This window comes from Vulpes vulpes, chromosome 16, assembly GCF_048418805.1.
Source record: "Vulpes vulpes isolate BD-2025 chromosome 16, VulVul3, whole genome shotgun sequence".
Taxonomy (NCBI): Eukaryota; Metazoa; Chordata; class Mammalia; order Carnivora; family Canidae; genus Vulpes; species Vulpes vulpes.
In genome coordinates this window covers 61860017-61881712 of record NC_132795.1, presented here as the reverse complement: position 1 = coordinate 61881712, position 21696 = coordinate 61860017, and the positions used below count along the sequence as shown (strand labels likewise).

The following is a 21696-nucleotide window of genomic DNA, read 5'->3' as shown; positions in this document are numbered from 1 at the left end:
GGCTGGCTCAGTCGTGGTGGGGCCAGTAAGAAGAGCCCCTCAACTTAGGTCATTTTTCTCAGATGTTATTAAATAAGGTAGCATTTACCAAGTGTGGTATAGTGTCCAGTACACGAGAGGTCCTCAATACATGAGAGCTGTGGTTACAATGTGCCAGAAAAAGTCCAAACCTGGGGGGGGTGGACAAAGGGTGCTCATATCTGGTTAGGAAGGCAAATAATTTCAGTACCAGGTGGTAAGTACTATGCTCCCGACAAGTGAGAGCACAGAGGAGAGGCCCTGAAACCGAGCTGCGGATGGGAAGCCACAAAGGGTGTGGGACCAAAAGGTGACTGCTTTAGCAAAGGCAAGTGGAAGAGGATTACAAGGGTCATAGAACCACTTTGAGTGTCCACACCTCCCAGTGCAGGTGACATCAGATCACAGCTTTATTCTTTAGCAAAATAATCTGTGATCTGAAAGAATAGTGATAATCTTTAAAGAAAAATGTTTTTTCTTAAGCAATCTCTATGCCCAACAGGGGGCTTGAACTCATGACCCCAACATCAAGAGTTGCATGCTCCACCATCTGAGCCAGCCAGGCACCCAGAAGACTGACATTCTAATTATTCCCTGTGTTAATTAAATCACCTGGTGGGCTGTGGATCATGATGTTCCAATTCAAATTCACTGGCAATTTTTGTGAATTCCACAGAGCCTTGGAGTCTAATCAGCAGTCAGATATAAAGACTCAAGTCAGTAGGAACTTTAGAACTTGCTATGGAAGAAGGAGTTGCTAATCTCCAAGCATGGGCTTTAGGATATCTGCAAGTCTTTGTAGAATTAGGCATGTTTGTGGGAATTTGGGTGGTAGGAATAGCACAGAGGGATTCCACAGCTTGTATCTGATTCTCAAAGAGCTGTGTGGCTCAAAGATTAAAAACATTGCTACTGAGATATATAGTAGGGGCAAAAATGAGTCCAGAAGAAATGGATGTAGTTTTGTTTGCCATTTTATCAATCATTAAAATATTGGAGGGGCGCCTGGGGGGCTAAGTTGGTGAAGCGTCTGCCTTTGGCTCAGGTCATGATCCCGGGGTCCTGGGATAGAGCTCCCCTGCTCATAGGGAGCCTGCTTCTCCCTCTCCCTCTGCCTCTCCTCCTGGCTTGTCCGCTGTCTCTCTGTCAAATAAATAAAATGTTTTTTAAAAATTTGGTAAAGTGATATTTTAGTTCACAGAAAATCAGAACACTGCATTTAAAAGTGGTTCCTTTGTCATTTAATTCAAATATGAGCCATCAGTTTGGACTCAGAGAATATTCATTCCAATTTAGAATGTCAGCTGCGCCCAGATCTGATGGTAAATGAACTATTGTAAAATTTAAAAAATGCTTAGAGGCAGAATATGCTCTGTTGATCATGCCAGGATCACACTTGGTATTCTTCCCTTTTGATGTTTTCTGCCTCTGATTTGGTTGGTTGTTCATTGGTTTCCCACATTCCGTTTTGAGAAGCTGCTGAGTCTCCAAAGTACCAAGGGTTCCCTAAGGGCTCCTTCAAAGTCAGAGATAGGAGTGTTTACTGAAATTTTACTTTAAAAAGAGGAGTAGTAGAAGTCCATTGCTCTGTCTTCCAATGACACTGAGTTTCAGCAGCTCACCTTCTAGTCACATGAGGATGGTGATAATTTACTCACCTGTTTGTCTGACAATGATTTTGTGAGTCATGCATGGATTGTACTAATTCCCATTTCTTGGGCACAGACTGTGATCCAGACACTTGTGAGGTGTGTTAGCATATCATCCCACTGAATCTTTCCAACATCTAATGAGAGAAGGACTTTATCCTCATTTTATAGATACCAAGGCTCTGAGATAGGTAAGTAAGGTGCCTAAGATCACCCAGTAGGTAGAAAAGTGGAAAACAAGATGGTCAATGAAGAACAAATGAGCTGCAGAAAGAAAAGCAACCCTTTTCCTTGTACCATTGCCATTTTTCATTATATATGGCATTTTCCAGAGCTGCTGCATCACGCCCCATGTCAGAACAATGGAGTATAGGAATCAATGAGTCCTGAAAAGGACTGTAGGGAAATTCATTCATCTAGTTAGATTATCTCGATGTATTTTTAAAACAGTGATGGGGGAAACAAAGTTAACTTTTCTTGAGTACCCTGAACAAAGCATAATGCAAGGTACTTATATTATTGCACTGACTCCTCAAAATAAGGCTCCTGAGGAAGGCATTTGACAGATAAGGAAACAGGCTGGGAGAAGTTGAGTAGATTTCCCCAAGTCACGTGGCAAGATGGCAAGATATGAACCAAGCTCACCCTCCAAAGGCTATTTATATTCTATATCATATTGTAAAATTCACTTTTTAAAAGCTCTTTATTAGAATGTAAGCTATTTGAGTCCAGAGACAATGTCACTATGTCCTGGCTACTCCTCAGAACACTACCTAGTACCTCACGCCTAGCAAGTACTCGAACACTGTTTTGGGTTAGTTACTCATTCTCAGTGGGCTGAAAAATAGAACATCAAAAGGCACAAACACGTATCTTATTTCCAAATATGAAAAAAAAGGAATTTACTTCACATTCCTTATAGGATATACGTTCCTTGAGAGCAAAATTATAGAAAACCTTTTTAATAGCCCCATAGGTATAGTTCAGAGGTTACAACCTACACATAGTATGCAAAGTATCCCCCAAACCCACCTTGTGTATTATAACCACCTGATCCTGACATTTTTCAAGATGAACAACAATGGCTAGATTAGTCTTAGGAGAAAAAGCAACTTGGCAGTTTAGAAATATGTGGGGTATACAACACAGTCAAAACCCAACCACTTCAAATAGTTTTAAGGTAGAAAAGGTGCATCAGAATACACAGGCACAGGTGAAAATGCTTGATGTGGCCTGACCCCCTTTAGGGTCCATGTGTGCAGCATCGGCTCGTGGTAGATCCATCTTCCCTCCGCACACCCAGGCTTCCTACATGTGTGGAGGGATGGGGAGTGGTGCTGTCGGCCGAGGATTTCTCAGGGATGGCACAGCTCTAGTATTCCAATGTCACCGTCTTGGTTTTGAGGTATTCGTTTAGAGCTTCCTCACCTGAGGAAACAGAAAAGCGGTTCATGGACAAGTGGATGCGATGTCACCAGACTTTGGATACAGATATCGGGTTATAGGTCTCAAACTAAAGTTCATGCGTGCCACCTGCAGACCTTGTGAAACTGCACGTTCTGATTAAATCCAGCTCAGGCCCTGGGATTATGCGTTCGTAACCATCAAGCGATGAGGCAGGTGCTTGTGGTCCACGGACCCCACTTGGAGGAGGAAGAGCTTAGACCACCTAACAGGTCTTCTGAGGAATGTGCTGACTTGCTCGGTCTGCACCAGGAAACTTTCTCCCTTATTTCCCTGCCTGATGACTCTTCATCTCTATCCTTTGCCCACTTAGGCTGAACAAAGTGACCAAGATACTGTCCTTTGCATTATATTAAATAAAGCAGAACTGAGCAGAAGAAAGTTGGAGACTCTTTGATGTAATCTTATTTTAAGGATAAGGATCACACAGTATCTGATTTAGATAGAATAGAGAAGAGTATATCCAGGCTGAAAAATAAGTAGGTTTGCCTTTCTGTTTCCATTCTATCTTGAGCTCATGCAAATCATTGATTTCTATGTCAGTGAATAATACTGGTGCAACTAATGAATATGTGATCCTGAAAGTCAAGCTAAAACATAGGTTCTTGGGGCGCCTGGGTGGCCCAGTGGTTTAGCACCTGCCTTCGGCCCAGGGCATCATCCGGGAGACCGGGGATTGAGTCCCACATCAGACTCCCTGCATGGAGCCTGCTTCTCCCTCTGCCTGTGTCTCTGCCTCTCTCGCTCTGTGTATCTTATGAATAAATAAATAAAATCTAAAAAAAAAAAAAAAAATCCCGATCCCAGGTCACACCCCAAACCAATTAGCATCTTTGTATTTCTTAAAACTCCCAAGGGACTCTAATCCAATGTACAGCTAAGGCTGGGAACCCCCTGGATTTAGGGGGTTTAAAATTGGGAGAAAAAGAAACTAGGGAAATTTTATTGTTCTATAATAAAGACTATTTACCTTCAATTCAATGGAATTTAAAGTGAGAACTCCTTTTATAGCTGCAAATATATTATTACCAAAAGTCACTGGGAAAGAGAAAATGTAGAAATACCCCCATGTTAACCAAATTTATATGAGTAGACTATAATTTCAGTATGCCACGAACATTTCAGTTTTTGAAATGCCATGCTAGACTGGCTGTGGGGAAAAAGAACGGGCTCTGCAGCCAGAATGTCTGGCTTGGGATTCTCTTCTCAAGCAGTGGCTAGCTGTGTAACTTTGGGCAAGTTACCCAACCTCTCTGAGCCCCAACATCCCCATTTATAAAATAAGTATATAAGAGCACTTCCGTCCCAGGGCTATTGTGAGGATTGCTTGTGCTCTTACAGAGCAAGTAGGTAGCCTAAGATCTGATACTTAGCGTTCAAGTGATCTGTTACTTGAAATGTGATGGGGTCATTGCCCACAAAGAATTTTCTTTTGGACTTTCTGTGACTCTAAATCTGACTTCCCAGACTACCAGGAAACTCTGCCAGTTGCAGTATTGATTCTGAAAAACTGCCAGGCAGCTCGCAGACAAGATTTATTCTTGGAGCTGCTTGTTGCCTTCTAGTCCCCGACTTCACCACCCCCCCCCCCCCCAATTTCCCTTTCTTGGTTCTACTCAGTCCCACGAAAGCTAAACCAAGTGCATGCTGAATGTCGGGTAAAAATACCAAGCCTATTTTAGCTAACAGATATTGCCAAAGTTTCCTTTTCCCTTCAACATTAATCTTATTTTCAAAAACACTTTTGCACACCATGTGGGTACTTTCCTGTCTGTACATTAGCTGAAAATGTTTAACGTTAACACACAACTGGTACCCATAGAAACCCAGATCCATTGGCCGTGCAGGAAACATAGTTGGAAACAAGATACAAGCGTTGCTCGAGACATAAAGCGGATTTCTCGGGGACACAGCAAGCGAAGGGATCGAAGGGATCGTGCCCTGGAAAAGCAGAGCATAAGTACCTAAGTCTTTTCCGAAGCCCGATTGTTTAACTCCACCGAAAGGGGCTGCCACATCCGTCTTGTTGTACGTGTTAACAAAAACAGTTCCTGCTTCGAGTTTTTCACTCACATACATGGCTTTATTGATGTCTCTTGTAAAAACCCCTGAGGCCAGACCATACTCTGTATTATTTGCTCGCTGTAACACTCCATCGACGTCCCTAAAAGATATTTTTAGGAAGACAAAACTTCATTGAATGTAAAGCAAGACATTCTGATTTTATGTTCTAATATTTTCCCCCTACATGCTAGGAACAGAAAAATACTACTGCCAACTGGCTTGCATTTTTATAAATGAAATATTCCAAGCTTACACTAAAAGAAACTCCCAGTAAGACATTATAGCTCTGGTATTATACTTTTCATACACATCATGCAACATCTTTTTAAAATCTGATCTGAAGCCATCTTTTTCATTTTTCTTGTTGGTTCTCCTTCCTGACTTCCCACCTCCTTCCCTCTCCCTTGAGTCCCACGTCTAGATATATTTTCAGAGTATTCCCCTTTCTTTCCCTCCCTGTCTCCAGAGTTTGCATACAGTTCAAGGCTCATCCATTTAGTACCTCGCCCTGAAGCCTTCCCAGCTCCCACCAGTGCCCTGGAGGAGGCAGTAGGGGTGTAGTGGCTCTGAGAGGGCTCTGCAGTCAGGCTAACTAGGTGACCTTGGGCAAATGACCTCATCTCCACCTGTCTTTGTTTACTGCAAAACATAGCAGTAATAGTGAAAGGACCTTTCCTGTTGTCATGAGGATTAAGTGACCTAATAATGCCTGGAACACAGTAAATGCTCAATAAAAGCCATAATCAGGGAGCACATATTCCTCCAAACTCAGTATTTTGGTTTAACTCTTTGTGTATTTGTGGTTTGCCTTCCAACTACACTGGAGGCTCCCTGAGGGCAGGGATGACCTCTTATTCTTCTTTATACCATGGTGTTAGATCATCAAATGAGAGTGAATTCAATTAATACAATTCAATAAAAGGAAATAAAAAGTATCCCTTAAATCATGCTTTCCCAGGAGGCCTGGGTGGCTCAGTGGTTGAGCGTCTGCCTTTGGCTCAGGGTGTGATCCTGGGGTCCTGGGATCGAGTTCCACATAGGGCTCCCGGCAGGGTGTCTGCTTCTCCCTCTGCCTGTGTCTCTGCCTCTCTCTGCATCTCTCATGAATAAATAAACAAAATCTTTAAAAAAGAAACCATGCTTTCCCTGGCTTTCAACTCTGTGTGGGTGCACTCCCAAGTAAGCAGAAGATGTAACCCTGCTCATCTCTTGGTTAGGTCCAGGTCCATGTCTGTCATGGTACGAGTATCTCATCTTTATGAGTGGCATCCTAATGTGTAAAACTGTGTGAATGTTCTACAGCATGGCCAGTGAATGCAAGCCAACTATTTCATCTGGCACTCTGGCAAAGAAACAGGATGTGTCTCCGAATGTTAGGAAAAATTCATCGTGCTGAATTTTTTGAGAGACGGCACAGTCTTCAATGTGGTGGCTTTTGAAGGGATTTTCCAAGGCAATCCTGACAATACACAATTTTAAACTTGCACAAGAAATTTGGAACTGAACTTAAGGTGAATTGAGGCTCTGCTAAAACTCTCACACTTCTTGATGCATTGCATATGGTAGGGACCCAGATATTTATTGACCAGCCTAATGGAGAAAGATGGCTTTATGCCATTACTTGTCGGGGACTATGAGATGACACAGCTTCATAGGATATCTTGTCTACTTCTAAGATAATAACAAGCACAGCGATGACAACAGCACCAATAGCAAACATGACTTATTTAATACTTAGAATGACATAAAAGGATAGATGCTATTAATCACTCAATTTCACAATAAAGAAAAGGCTCAGGCTGGCCCAAGCCCATAGAGGTAGTTGGGTGCAGTGAAGAGTGCAGACTCTACCCAACATGGCTGCCTTTGGCCCTCTGTGGTTAATTGTCCATTTCCTTGTCTGTCTCCCTCATTAGATGGTAAACTTCTCAAAGACAGGAACTGTGACCTATCTCAATTGATATCCTACAAACGTGGCTTCTAAAATCTGCATGTTTAACACAAAGACTATCTTATGGGGGGACTTTATGAGGTAAAGGTTAATAGGGCATCCTTGGATGAGTGTGTGAAAAGGTTGCTCACTATAGCTTGGTGTCCTCAAATATGTCTTACAATATGTCTATCAAAGACAAAAAGCCCTCTGAACTCTGTATTCTGTTTTTTTCCACCTTCTCATTGGTTGAAAGAAAATTCAAGCCAGGATTCTGAAGAATTTTACCCAGTATACCATGAGAGTCTATTGTATTAAATATTCTTATATGAGCTCAGTTAACATATGACCCTCTCTGATGTGCTAATAAACACTTTGGAAAGTTCTCTGCACTATGATGAACCTTCATTAATAGCTGGTTATATGATGACTGTGAATATTTCTATTAGAGTTGAATACTAGGCTTTCTGGGGCATAAGCTCCAGTGAAGGCAACACTTTTTCCTTGAGAAAATCACATTTCACAGATGTTGCCTTCCCTAGGAATGTAAATGTGAAAACCAATTCTGTTATTCTTATTTATCTTAAGAGGCATTTCAAGTGCTAGTTGTACAAAAACTAAATTTAGTTAGCTAAAGTTCCATACTGCCAGCCATTAATTTAAGCTATGAAGCAGAAATCTATAACCAATCCACACTGGTTAGCCTTCTCTTCTAATTATTTAAGTCAATTATTGTTATATAATTGAGCATTCCATATTCATCGATTTCTTCAGTCTGTATATAGCACAATGGCAGAAGAAAAAAAACACTTATCAAGTCAAAACCTGTTAAATTGTGCCTGAAGAACATACCCATTTTGGAACTTAGAAATGACCATAATAGGCCCAAATGATTCCTCTTTGGCAAGATACATGTGGTCTTCCACATCTGTGAACACAGTTGGCTCCATAAAAAAGCCTATTTGAAAAACAGACAAGATCATCAATTATAGGGTAATTAATTTTTAATTAATAGTTCTCTCATTTAATTACAGCATAATTTTTTTTCCTTCCCTTCTGGGTCAGTAAAGCCAAGACAACTTTCATTTTCCTATTTGGCATTAGCATTCCTAGGCTCTTGTTTTTTTAATCTGTTTATTACAGAAATTTCAAACATATGTCAAAGTAGTGAAAGTAGTATAACAAATCATAAAATAAATACTCTTATTTTGCTTTATTTGATTCATTTTTTTCCTTGTTGAAATAATTGAAAGCAAATTACAGAGCTTATAACTTTTACCTCCTGTATTTCAGTATAAATCTGTGAAAAAATAAGGTATTTTCTTCCATACCACAATCGTTACCACATTTAACAAAATTAGTGTTAATTCCTTCTTCGTCATCTATATTTCCATTTTTTCCTCAAAAGTATCTTTTTTTATAGTTGACTGGTTTGATTCAAGATTCAAATAAATTCTGTACATTGCGTTCACTTGCTAGATCTAAGTGTCCTTCAATCTAGAACATTTCACCTCTAATATTTCATGCCATTGGCTTGTTCAACAGACTGAGTCAGTTGTCCTGAAGAACATATTGCATTTAGATTTGTCTTTGTGTCCTTGGGATGATATTTAATTTGTTCCCCTATCCCTTTTATTTCTTGTATATGGAAACTTTGACTTAAAGACACAATTAGATCCAGGTTAAACATTTTTGGTGAGAATACCGCACAGGTGATGCTGTGTACTACACACTGCATCCCTTAGGAGACACATCCTGCCTAGCTATCCTGCTTTCACTGTTGCTTAGACTGACCAGTGGCTCCAAGCTGTGACAACTTCACCTCTCCATTGTAAATTTGTGTTTTTCTCCTTGAGAATGGCAAGCAATTTTGGGGGAGAAACTTTGGTACCTTGCACATACTCAGATCCCCATCAACCTCTCTCCCAATAACGTTAACCTCCCTTGATGATAACTGCCTGAATCAATCATTTCATTCAGTTAGGAGTACAAAGTGCTGATTTTTTCTGTGCCATCATTTTTTTTCTACATTAATTAGCAGGAATTCTTCTGTTAAAAAAAAAAAAAAGTCTCCTTTATCAGCCAGTTTACCCAGAAATTCAGTTTATACAGAAGACACAGATAAATGTTAAAAATTTCCCCTTCTAATTATCATTTTTTAGAGTAAGCTATTGGAGCACAATCCCCCTACAGTATTGAAAAATGGGTTTTTAAAGTTGTTGTTTGTTTTTCTCTCCTTTGGGGTATCATGACATTGAGTCATTCACATATTTCAGTAACAGGTATGGCTTTAGACAATAGGAATTAATCCTCCCAGGCTATTCTGGCTATGATTAAACCTCACGGCTCCAGGAGTCAAGGTCACCAGCACCAGAATGACACAGTTGTCCATTACACCTCTTACTGGACCGCCATGTAAGGGCCAGTCATGTCCATTCTGTGATTTGATTTCCACAGCCCTCTAAAGTAGGGTGCCCACATTTCATCCCATATTACACAGGAGGAAACTAAGGCTCAGAAAAATTGTCATGTGCAACGTACCACAGCATATAAGTGGCCAAGTAGTATCTAGAAAATAATTCTTGTGACCATAACATAAGTGCTATGATTTACTTTTGAGGCAAGATGGAGCTGCAGTGGAAACCATTACCATCCAATCAGAACCAGAGCCCAGCATGCCTCCTGCAGAGGTGATCTTACCTGGCCTGCACACTTGTCTTCCCCCATACACCAAGGTGGCCCCTTCCTTCACTCCAGCTTCACAGTATTGCAGAAGCTTTTCCAGATGGGCCTGATGGTTTTGGGGCCCGTGATCTGTAGATCTGTCAAGTGGATCACCAATTTTCATCTTTTTAATTTCTTCTACCTGTTTGTCACCCAGTTCACAAAACACAATTGACTGTTAATAATAATAACAATGGATACCCCTGGCTGAGCTTCTCCCATGTGGTGGGTGCTGTCTAAGCTGTCAAAAGATGTCTCTTAGTCTTCATGGGAGCACTGGAGGCAGGCATTTACTATTTCCATCTTACAGAGGGAGAAACGGAGGCTTAGACAGGCCCAGTGACTTAGCACACACAACCACTAAACACAGGAGAGTCTTCCTGACTTGAAAGCCCACGCTGTTAAATCACTGAGTTCTAAGAGACCATAACCTATGTATGTGACATACAAATGATCCTGAGTGTTAATCCATTAAAATGGCAAACCTGATGTTCTGGAATTTTTATTACTATAGCTCCCTTGTACTCCTCAGGACAGAAGAATTTCCAAAATGGCCACATGGTTATCTTTTTTCTCTCTTCTGCTGTGGCAGCCTGCTCTTGTGAAATGTTCATGGTATAACACGCCAGAGGAATTGCTAGAACGTTCTGGTGAAAAGCTGTGTTCAAAAGCAGTGTTCATCACTGATATCTCTTAATGATCATCCCTGTGCACCTCACTTAATCTACTTGTGCATTTTCTAATGTTAAGTCCAATTCCAGTAAGAAGAAAGAATGAGAGTTACCACGACCCAGCAGGGCCGTGAATTTGAATTTGGGCTGGGTGAAAATCCCTTGGTGAGTGCTCAAGAAATAGCTGCTGAATGAGTGAACGAATACAACTTGTGTGTGTGCAAAACATGTGTATTGATGGACTGATAGGGTCGACTCTTGACATTCCTGAACTCAGCATTTGAAATGCCCACATGTTGAAGTTGTGAAAACCCTGTGATCCATATTTTACTGAGGCACAAATTGAATTAGAGGGATGTTCAGGAGGTAGCCACTGCCCACCATCTGGCCTTTCACATGTCTTCTGTGTTTTCCATTCTCATGAAGAAAGAATGCCTTTGCTTCTTGGAATGGGGAAGGAGAATTGACTCTGAAAAAAAGAAGCTGGTTGCTGGTTTTTCAAATATAAACAAATTCGTGATTATTGTTATCATAACAATGGCATAGTTTATTATAGTTCAATTTATTTTAGTGCCACAGAATTCATCTTAATAGTTCTATAAATGGCTTTTGGTATCATATTTATAGAATCATGACCAATCTATAGGAGAGGTATGTATGTATGTGTGTAGGTATGTATATATGTATGCATATATCTATATATCTATTTTAGTGGAGGAAATGATATACCGATCTGTTAACTGTGTATTGAGGATTTGCAAGGATCTAGTGGTATATCTCTCCTAGTCAATTTAGGAATTTACAAAAATCTAGGAGAATCTCTCCCACAAGTGTCAAGGATATAATTTACTATAAATATAGAGCAAGGTATAGGTAATAAAATCTCTTAGGGTTGGTCATTTTTAATGGAAACATACTTTTTTACTATGAAAAATTAAGAATAATATGAGTAGATGATATAATGAAATGCCATGTTCTCATCATCCAGCTTCAACAATTGGTTAACAGTTGGTTACAACTCATGGCAAATTTATTTCCTTACTTACTTCCTCCCCTTCTGGGTTATTTTGAAGCAAAGTCTAGACATCATATAATTTCCTCTGTAAATCTATCAGAAGGTAGCCTTAAAAGATAAGGACTGTGTTGTTTAATGTATATATATTTATTAATTATATATTATTTTATTTATTTATATTATATATAAACAATATAACATGTAATACTTATATACAAATGATATATAATAAATAAACATAATATATATTAAAAATATATATGTGTGTATGCATATACACACACCACAGTACTAATATCACACCTAAAACTTCATCAATAATGCCAGAAGCCCTTTTCAATAAAAGCAATTTCTAAACAACTAGAATAAATGTGAAGATGTCTTACCACTTTTGTCACAAATTCATCGTGGATGGATTCTTCCACAAACAAACGCCCAGCTGCAATACAATTCTCTCCTTTGTTGAAAAATACTGCCCCCATGCCCTTCAGCAGCAGAAGAGAAAATATTAACAGTACTTTGAATTGTCATAAAATCACACACACCAAGAATTAGGTGTTATTGGGAGACAGAAGACAAACAGAGAAGTCAGAAAAACAATGCCTTGGCCTAGCTAGTGATGAGAACTGCTTAGAGACACTTAGAATTTTGATCTAGTATGTTTTTAGGGATTTTTGTTTCTCCTTTACCCTTTTTGGTCCAGAGGTACTTCAATGTGTATGACAATAAGGCACACCACTGAGGACAAATTTTGTGTTGTAAGAAAATCTGCATTGTTCTATACATTAAATATAATATTTGTATACCAAATTTTGCTTTTAAAATCTTGACATCAGTCTGTATAGATCATGAATGTTTAGAAAGATTCTCCTGTCCTTTAAGTTTTAAAAACACTGTAATGATACAAATTATAAAGATATTATTTTAAAAATCAAGTGCTTTAAGAAGTCCTAAATCTAAGCATCAAGAAAGTGGTTTCTACTTATGACCAGACAAAACCAAATCTCACACTGAGATTTCTGATAAAAGAGATGAGATGTGTTTTAGGAGTAGGCATCTATTTGGTGGGATTGGACCCACTCTTACCATTCGCACAGCCTTGTCAAGTTCACAGTCGTTGAATATTATAAGTGGGGATTTGCCACCAAGTTCAAGGGAAACTTTCTTCAAGTTGCTCACAGCACAGCTAGAGGAAAATAAATGGGAAATGAGCATTCTCTCTTGCTTGTGCTTTTTTAGCTATAAATTACCAGTTAGCATGGAAAACATAGCTGAACCTCAGAAATATTGAGAAATGTATTCAAAGACAAAACAGGAATGGTAGAATGGGGGTAGCTGCTGAAGCCTGGTAATGTACATGGGAGTTCATTATACTATTCTGTGTGCTTTGTATATATTAGAAATTTCCCATAATAAAATGTGTTCTTTTAAAATTCTGTGGTCAGGGAACCCTGGGTGGCGCAGCAGTTTAGCGCCTGCCTTTGGCCCAGGGCGCGATCCTGGAGACCCGGGATCGAGTCCCTCATCGGGCTCCCGGTGCATGGAGCCTGCTTCTCCCTCTGCCTGTGTCTCTGCCTCTCTCTCTCTCTGTGTGACTATCATAAATAAATAAAAATAAAACAAAAATAAAATAAAATTCTGTGGTCAAATATTTATAGATCCTCATAGATAAATTCAGATTCTTTAGGCATAAGAATTTTGGTTACATAAAGGCCTAGTAAGGAATTTAACCTCTAACCCACATTCCTGGAACATTAGGGAAATAAAATATCAATTTTTAGAAGCATTATTTTCCCCTACTCATAATAGTATTGTTATTTAAAACAGTGAAAAAATACCCCCAAAAATTCAGAAAGAAAGAAAAAAAATCACAAAATTCGATTCCATGTCTCAATGTCCATTGTTTTTACCATTTTGACATACTTATTTCTGGTCCATTATCAATCATGGCCTTTGCCTTATTTAAAATGGGTTGGGATCACCCAATATATACAATTTTATACCTTATTTTTCCATTTATCTTTTATTTATTTATTTAAAAAAAGATTTTATTTATTTATTCATGAGAGACACACACAGAGAGAGGCGGAGACACAGACAGAGGGAAAAGCAGGCTCCATGTAGGGAGCTTGATGTGGGACTTGATCCTGGAACTCCGGGATCATACCCCGGGCTGAAGGCAGGCACTAAACAGCTGAGCCACCCTGGGATCCCTCCATTTATCTCTTAACATTTTTCAGTGTTATTAACAATTCTCCAGGGACATGATGACATAGCACTCCATTACACTAACACCCTGCCTTATTTTGGACATTTAGACTGTCGGCAATCTTTTAAAAAATGAATGTTACTGCTCTTTAGGAATTCATTTTATAAAGAAGTCATATTTGTCATTTATGTCTTGGTTTCTTACTTATGCTCCAAAACCAATTTGGGCCACAGCATTAGTATAGAAAATCTTTTTGTCCTGGATTGTCATAGCTACCAGTAGGGTGTAGAATTTCAGTATGCCTCTAGTTTTATTGATGGGCTTTATGCTTTGGAAATATTTTTTTATATGAAAGTATTTCAATACCCTGCAATGATAAGTAGATTTCTCTCTTAAATCTGATGTGGGTTTTCTCCCTGCAAACATACTCTGTGTGAAAAAGTAAAAAGGAAAAGGAAAACCTGGTTTACTAGGATGTGCAGCAAATCAACACACTAAAACCAATACCTCTTCATGATCTGTTTGCCGATAGCAGTGGACCCAGTGAAGCCAAGTTTGCGGATATGAGGATGTTCAGAAAGACGTTGCCCGGCTACACCACCTGTAGAACCAGGGAATAAAACGTGAATTAAAACATTACTTAAACTCTTATGGTGTGAGTGGCTTTGAATTCATTGGAGTGGATTTCTAAACTCTCTTCGTTTGCATTTTCTGGATTAATTACAAATTGACAAAAGTCTAAATAATGTCCTCCATGCAATTATCAGCCCCTCAAAGATGGGTAAGCCCTGGTTTTTCATCTTCCAAAATAATTTTTAAAAGTTGAAACGGGTAGTTTTAATTGCTGTACAATTTCTGCTCCTCTCACCCTACTCACCCACCATTATATTTCTACTTTAAGATTTTTATTTATCCTTCAGTTAACTGTTTGGTTAACTGTATTTAGTTTTAATATACTGTAGTTATAAGTCGGGACAAGATTCCAGTGGGAAAATAGCCACTCAGCTGCTCCTGTACCACTCATTATTACAGCCAAGTGGGTCCTTTGATGGCTTACCTGAGCCTGGAATGATGTTGATTACACCCTTTGGAAAGCCTGCTTTGGAAGAGAGCTCAGCAAACTTCAAAGCAGTCAAGGGTGTGACCTAAGCAGAAGCAGACCACAATTATCTTCTTCAGACTCTGTCTTGTCCTGTAGATCAGTACCCTGCTCTTCCTTTCTGGTCATACTCCATTCATTTTATTTTTTTCTTTTATTTGGACATAGTTTCAGACTTACAGCAAAGTTGCAAAAATAGTACAAAGAATTCTTATATATCCATCACCCAGATTTCTCAAATGTTAACATTTTGCTACATTTGCTTTATCCTCTATTTCTCTTTATTTTTCTCTCAACTGTATAAGAGTAAGATATAGACATGCCTGCCCCTTTATTTGTAAATAATTTTGGGTGAATTTTGTAAAAACAAAGAATTCCTGTGTTTAACCATATACAATGATCAAAACCAGGAAATTAACAACTCACTGGAAAATCTAATTTACAGACTTAACTAAGTCATCACCAAGTGTACCAAAAATGTGCATTATAGCAAAAGGAAATCCAAGATCATACATTGCGTTGCCATGTCTGTAGTCTCCTTTAATCTAGGAGAGTTTCTGAGTTTTTTTTTTTTATCCATTACACTGACATTTTTGATAAGCACAGGCTAGTAATTTTGGACAATGTCCCTTTGTCTGGATTTGTCTGCTGTTTCCTCATGACTTAATTTTGGTTGTGCACTTGTTCATATGCAAGAACTTCGGCAAGAACACCACAGGAGTGATGCTAAGTTCTTAGAGCACCATCTCAGAAGGCGCATGGTATCAAATAGTCCCAATATTAGAAATATTAATTTTGATCATTTGGAAAAGGGAGTCTCCCAGGTTTCATCACTGTACGTTACTCCTTTATACTTTGTAATTGATAAATGTTTTATAGGAAGATGCTTCAAGACTATTGAAATATCCAGTTATGGGACACCTGGGTGGCTCAGTGGTTGAGTGTCAGCCTTTGGCTCAGGGCATGATCCCAGGGTCCTGGGATCGAGTCCCACATCGGGCTCCCAGCAGGGAGCCTGCTTCTCCCTCTGCCTGTATCTCTGCCTCTCTCTGTGCATCTCTCCTGAATAAATTAAAAAAAAAAAAAGAAATATCCAGTTACTCCTCCAAATTCCATCCATTAGTTTCAGAATACATGGATGACTTCTTCCTGAATCAAGTATTATGAGGACGGCTGTGATGCTGATTTTTTTTATCATTTCTCCTACATGTATTAGTTGGCTTTCCAGTCTAAGAGCTTTCCCTTCTCTTCAGTTAATTAATCAATCCATGTGAATTCATGGATTCTTACTTTATTCAATAGGCTATAATATTTTACTATTATTTCTTCTGATGTTCAAATTGTTCCAGATTTGGCTGATGGAAGCCCCTTTAGGCTAGCTGTTGTGTCTATCTAACATGTCCCTATCATTCTTTGAGCATTTACATGAGATATTCTGGGCTCGTCTTGTATTTTTCCTGTTCCAGTCCTTTTTTCAAGGAACCCAGATTTCTTTTGGTGAAGAATGATATTTAAGAATTATGGTTATAATAGGAAATATATATTTGGTCTTTGTCTCTGGTTCCTACAACACAGTTTCTAAAACCCTTGCAATGTCTGGTGTGAAAAGTGTCTTTTGTATACTTATGACATGACTGGTAGCTGGGGTCCCGAGGTGGTTTCAGGATGGAGTCTGGTCACCAGAAAGACCAAACCGTGATAAGAGGGTTGGAACTTTCAGCCTGACCCTGGAGAGTTGGGAGAGGCTGGAGGTTGAGTTCAATCACTGTGAGCAATGATTTAATCACGAGAGCAATGATTTAATCAATCTTGCCTGTGTAATTAAACTTCCTTAAATACACCTAGACAATGGGGTTCAGAGAGCTTCTGGGTTGGCGAACACATCCATGTGATGTGAGAGTGGTAACCCTGAGCTCTACAGGGACAGGACTCCTGTGCTCATGATCCTTCCATACTTCATCCTATGTACATTTCCATCTGATTGTTGTTTTGTATCCTTTATAATATCCTTTATAATAGGATATTAGTAAATAAAGTGTTTTCCTGAGTTTTGTGAGCCATTCTAGCAAATTGCACCTGAGAAGAGGGTCATGGGAACCTCTGCTGTAAAGCTATTTGGTCAGAAGTACAGGAGGCCCAAGACTCACAATTGGCATCTGAAGTGGAGGCAGTCTTGTGAGACTGGCTAAGTCCTTCACCTGTGGGGTCTGTGCTAAAGCTCCAGGTAGTTAGTGTCACAAATGATTTAAATGGTAGGACACCTACTTGGTGTCCAGAGAGTTAGAGAACAGGTTGGTCTAGGGGGAAAACCCCCCCCACATTAGGTATCAAAGAGTTGTGAGTAAAAAAATTTCAGAATTTTGGAAACAAAGATCTGGACACTATTGAAATGTTGCTTTTCCTCTCAGGAGATAGGGCTGGGGAAAAGCTGTATGTGCACTCATATACACGTGTATCTACTTATATGTCTACCTATCTGTCTATCTTCTTACCTATCATCTATCCCCACAAACACCTATATCCATTTCCTTACCTAGCTATCTAAGTATATTAAAACCTATGAGTTTGGGGCAGCCCCGGTGGCGCAGTGGTTTAGCACCGCCTGCGGCCTGGGGCATGATCCTGGAGACCCGGGATCGAGTCCCGTGTCGGGCTCCTGCATGGAGCCTGCTCCTCCCTCTGCCTGTGTCTCTGCCTCTCTCTCTGTCTCTCATGAATAAATAAATAAATAAAAATCTTAAAAAAAAAGAAAAATATAAAACCCATGAGTTTGTGAATACCTCTAACCAATATCTCGGGCTTTATTCAGTAATCTTTTTCCCTTCTTATGTTTGTAACTCTCTTCTCCAACAGTGAGAAACATGGCTTCCAATATCCACAGAGCATTCACTAATTTGCACAACTCTAAAATGTATAGAAAACAATTTAAGAATTATTAAGCCATGTCCTTACAAAGAGGAAGTGTACTAACTAGAATCTGATATTTATTTGCTGTGCTTTGCCCTTTAAGTTTGAGGGCATTAGTCCAAATGCCTGTCAAAAGTTACTTGGGTTAATGTTTCCTCCCTTCCTTCAATGGGATCATGTTATTCATTTAAAAAATAGCTTAATTTATTTGTTTCTATCTGTATTCAATTTTAGGGTTTTTGCCCATCTGGGTTGATTATATTTTGTTTGTTGTCATTTTTGAGTTTGGGAAACACACTTCCAAAAGTGAGGAATTCACAAAAGGTACATTAGAGAAGTGTTGTTCTCTATCCTCTTTCCCCCTCTCCCTTCTACCCTGTCTCCCCATAGTCCTGTAGATGACCATTAATCTTCCTATGTTTCTTTTGCTCAAATGAACAGATATATGTCTTCTTATTTTCCCTCCCTTCTTACACAAAGATGGCATAATATGATCTTATTTTTAACATCTCTTATAGCAATGCATAACCCAGAAGCAAAATGAAAGTCATATTTTCACACTGTTAAAATCCAATGCTGATTAAATCTTAAATTAGCACTTTTTTTGGTGTGGTCTCAATAAATGGAATGTGCAAGAAGATCGTGGAGGTGTGAAAAGAGAATAGTAGAACTTCTGTATGTACATATTCTAACTTACAAAGATAGGCAATCAGCTAAACATAACATTATGTGGCTGGAAAATGATACTGTCACTCTGTCTGAATGAAGGTCAGATGGTCATGGGTCATAAAAGTATGTGCTAGAAAAGAACAGGAGCTCACAAGTCCAAGGGAATGATGGTGTTTCTTCACTTGCTCATTTGCTTTCAGAATATTGCCACGTGTTGAAGTTTATAGGCCTGGTTACATGGATTTGCAGACTATATTGTTACTTTAACCCAAACTTCATAAAATGGACAAGTGGTTGAAAAAGATGAAAAAGAATCTGTATAGAAACTGCATAATAAATTTTAAAAAAGAAACTGCATAATAAATAATACTACCAAGGCAACAAGAAAACAAGAAGAAAAAGGCAAGAGGCATGGCTAACACTCTCCCTCCTTCTAGTAACAGGTCCACTGCAGTAACATTGTGAGGTTTACAAAGTGGCAATCTAGTTAGACTTCATGAGAAATTGGCCTCAAACATTTGCAATTATCAAGAAGGTATTTGACATAGTAGATTTACATCTACTACTGCTAAAAATGATCCTAGAGCAAAGTGTAGGTTATTATGCCTTGATATGAAATCATGATTAGAAAAACATTTAAAGGGACACCTGGGCAGCTCAGTGGTTGAGCATCTGCCTTTGGCTCAGGTGGTGATCCTGGCATCTGGGATGAAGTCCCACATTGGGCTCCCCGCAAGGACCCTGTTTCTCCCTCTGCCTGTATTTCTGCCTCTCTCTGTGTCTCTTATGAATAAATAAATAAAATCTTTAAAAAAATTTTTCAAAAACTAACTACCCTGAATTAATGATAGCTCTTTTCAGAACAAAAAAGATTTTTATATCATTAACAAACACAATAAAACAAATTTTTCATCCTTATCTAATCCCTTTTCTTTTTTTTAATATTTTATTTATTTATTCATGATAGAGAGAGAGAGAGAGAGGCAGAGACACAGGCAGAGGGAGAAGCAGGCTCCATGCAAGGAGCCTGACGTGGGACTCGATCCCCAGACTCCAGGATCACGCCCTGGGCCAAAGGCAGGTGCCAAACTGCTGAGCCATCCAGGGATCCCTCTTTTTTTTTTTTTTTTTTTTAAGATTTTATTTATTTATTCATGAGAGACACACAGAGAGAAGCAGAGACACAGGCAGAGGGAGAAGCAGGCTCCATGCAGGGAGTCCGATATGGGACTCAATCCCAGGACTCCAGGATCATGCTCTGAGCCCAAGGCAGACACTCAACCGCTGAGCCAGTCAGGCGTCCCTATCTCATCCCTTTTCATTTCTACTGGTTTTCTTTCATTTGGCTACTCAGTTCTGCCAGCAGGACTTTTGCTTTAAATGACATATGGGAAAGCATCTAGGAGTGTTCTGGGCAAGAGTAGGTCATTGCTAATGTTATTATTGGGTTTGATGAAGTGGTCAGAACCTGCCAGACCTGGACCAGTCCAGACCATGAGAAAAAGCCCCCTGATTCAGTCTTCCTGACATTCATTCACCCAGGACGTTCATATTGGAGATGGTTTCATACCATCATCACATAAGATTATGCAATAAAATAAAAAGATATCTACAGCAGAACAATAACAACTTTGGGTGTTTCATTTTCAGGATTAAAATTAAGTTCAATCAGTTTTTAAAAGGATTTATTTATTTATTCATGAGAGACACAGAGAGAGGAAGAAACATAGGCAGAGGGAGAAGCAGGCTCCCTGCAGGGAGCCTGATGTGGGACTTGATCCCAGGACCCTGGGATGACGTCCTGAGCCAAGCTGAAGGCAGACACTCAACCACTGAGCCACCCAGGTATCCCTATGATCAACCATTAAACTGTCAGTTTTAAATTGCAGAGGGGGTTGGACTGTCATTTCCACGGGGAAAGAAACTGTGTATGGGGCAGTCCCCGTGGCACAGCGGTTTAGTGCCACCTGCAGCCTGGGGTGTGATCCTGGAGACCCAAGATTGAGTCCCACGTTGGGCTCCCTGAATGGAGCCTGCTTCTCCCTCTGCCTGTGTCTCAGCCTCTTTCTCTCTCTTTCTCTCTCTCTGTGTCTCTATGATACCACTCTGATTCTTAACCCTGGCTGTATCTTAGAAACGAATGTGAAGCTTTAAAGCAATACCAGTGCCTGGGCTCTGACCTAGACCAATTGCATCAGCGTCTCTGCCAAGAGATACCAGTATTTTTCAGTAAGAACTCCAGGTGATTCTAATATGCAGCCAGGATTGAGCACCCGAAGGCTAGGTCATCTGCCTCTCCTCTTCACTGGCTTCCTGCTGTTTAATGGGGAAACAGCACTCCTATAGAATGCTAGTGAATCAGTGCCATTTCCATGGGAGGATTTGCCTAAATCTATCACACAAATACATGTATCTTTTTTTCCCTTTTACTTATTTACTTATTAAAGATTTATTTATTTATTTGAGAACAAGAGACAGCAGATGGAGGAGGAGGGAAGGGGAGAAGGACAAGCAGACTCTCAAGGAAGGCAGAGCCCAACATGGGGCCTCACGACCCTTCAGATCATGACCTGAGCTGAAACCAAGAGTTAGATGCCCAACTGACTGCACTACCCAGGCGCACCCCCCTTTTTTACTTTTAGTGAGAGAAAGAGAGAGCATGAGCATGTGGGGGAGATGGGAGAGAGGGAATGAGAGAATCTTAAGCAGACTCCATTTTCAGTGTGGAGCCATGGCTTGTCTCATTCTCAAGACCACAAGATCATAACCTGAGCCAAAATCAAGAATCAGATGCTCAACCAACTGAGCTACCCAGGTGCCCCCCAAATACATGTATCTTTTAACTAAGTGACTCTGCTATTAGAAACATATCCTTTAAATATACTTGCACATGTGCATGATGCCATATTTACTGGAGTATTAACTATAACATTATTTATAATAGCAAAAGGACAGAAAAATCTAAATATCCATTAATTAGATATTGTTAAAATATGGTTTAGCTATACAAGGGAATATTATGGATATTGTTAATTTATACAATGGAAATTGTTTAATAAAAAGGAAGATTTTTTCTTTTGCTAAGTATATATAGAATGCAACTATTGTATTGTATTGTATTGTCTTAACATAACAATTTACCTTAACAGATTTTAACTATATGACATACCATTGTTAACTGTAGGCAAAATGATATTCAGCAGATGTCTAGAACTTATTAATATGCAGAACTAGAACTTATTCATGTCACATAATTGAAACTTTATACCTGTTGATT

General features: G+C 39.4%; 1 protein-coding gene across 6 annotated transcripts in view; it reads right to left on the bottom strand.

Annotated features, from left to right (window-relative positions):
* Nucleotides 1–2351: 2351 nt before the first annotated feature.
* The window catches only part of ALDH1L2 (aldehyde dehydrogenase 1 family member L2), a 63652-nt gene continuing 44307 nt past the window's right edge, over nt 2352–21696 (bottom strand). For all 6 annotated transcript variants that reach the window (XM_072742626.1, XM_072742627.1, XM_072742625.1 and 3 more), the window contains 8 exons: nt 14802–14889; nt 14252–14345; nt 12622–12721; nt 11922–12020; nt 9826–9991; nt 7978–8083; nt 5096–5295; nt 2352–3095 (listed from right to left, as the gene is read on the bottom strand). In XM_072742626.1, the coding sequence (XP_072598727.1) occupies nt 3040–3095; nt 5096–5295; nt 7978–8083; nt 9826–9991; nt 11922–12020; nt 12622–12721; nt 14252–14345; nt 14802–14889 (909 nt within the window). In that variant the 3' untranslated portion in view covers nt 2352–3039. The remainder of the gene's footprint in view (nt 3096–5095; nt 5296–7977; nt 8084–9825; nt 9992–11921; nt 12021–12621; nt 12722–14251; nt 14346–14801; nt 14890–21696) is intronic.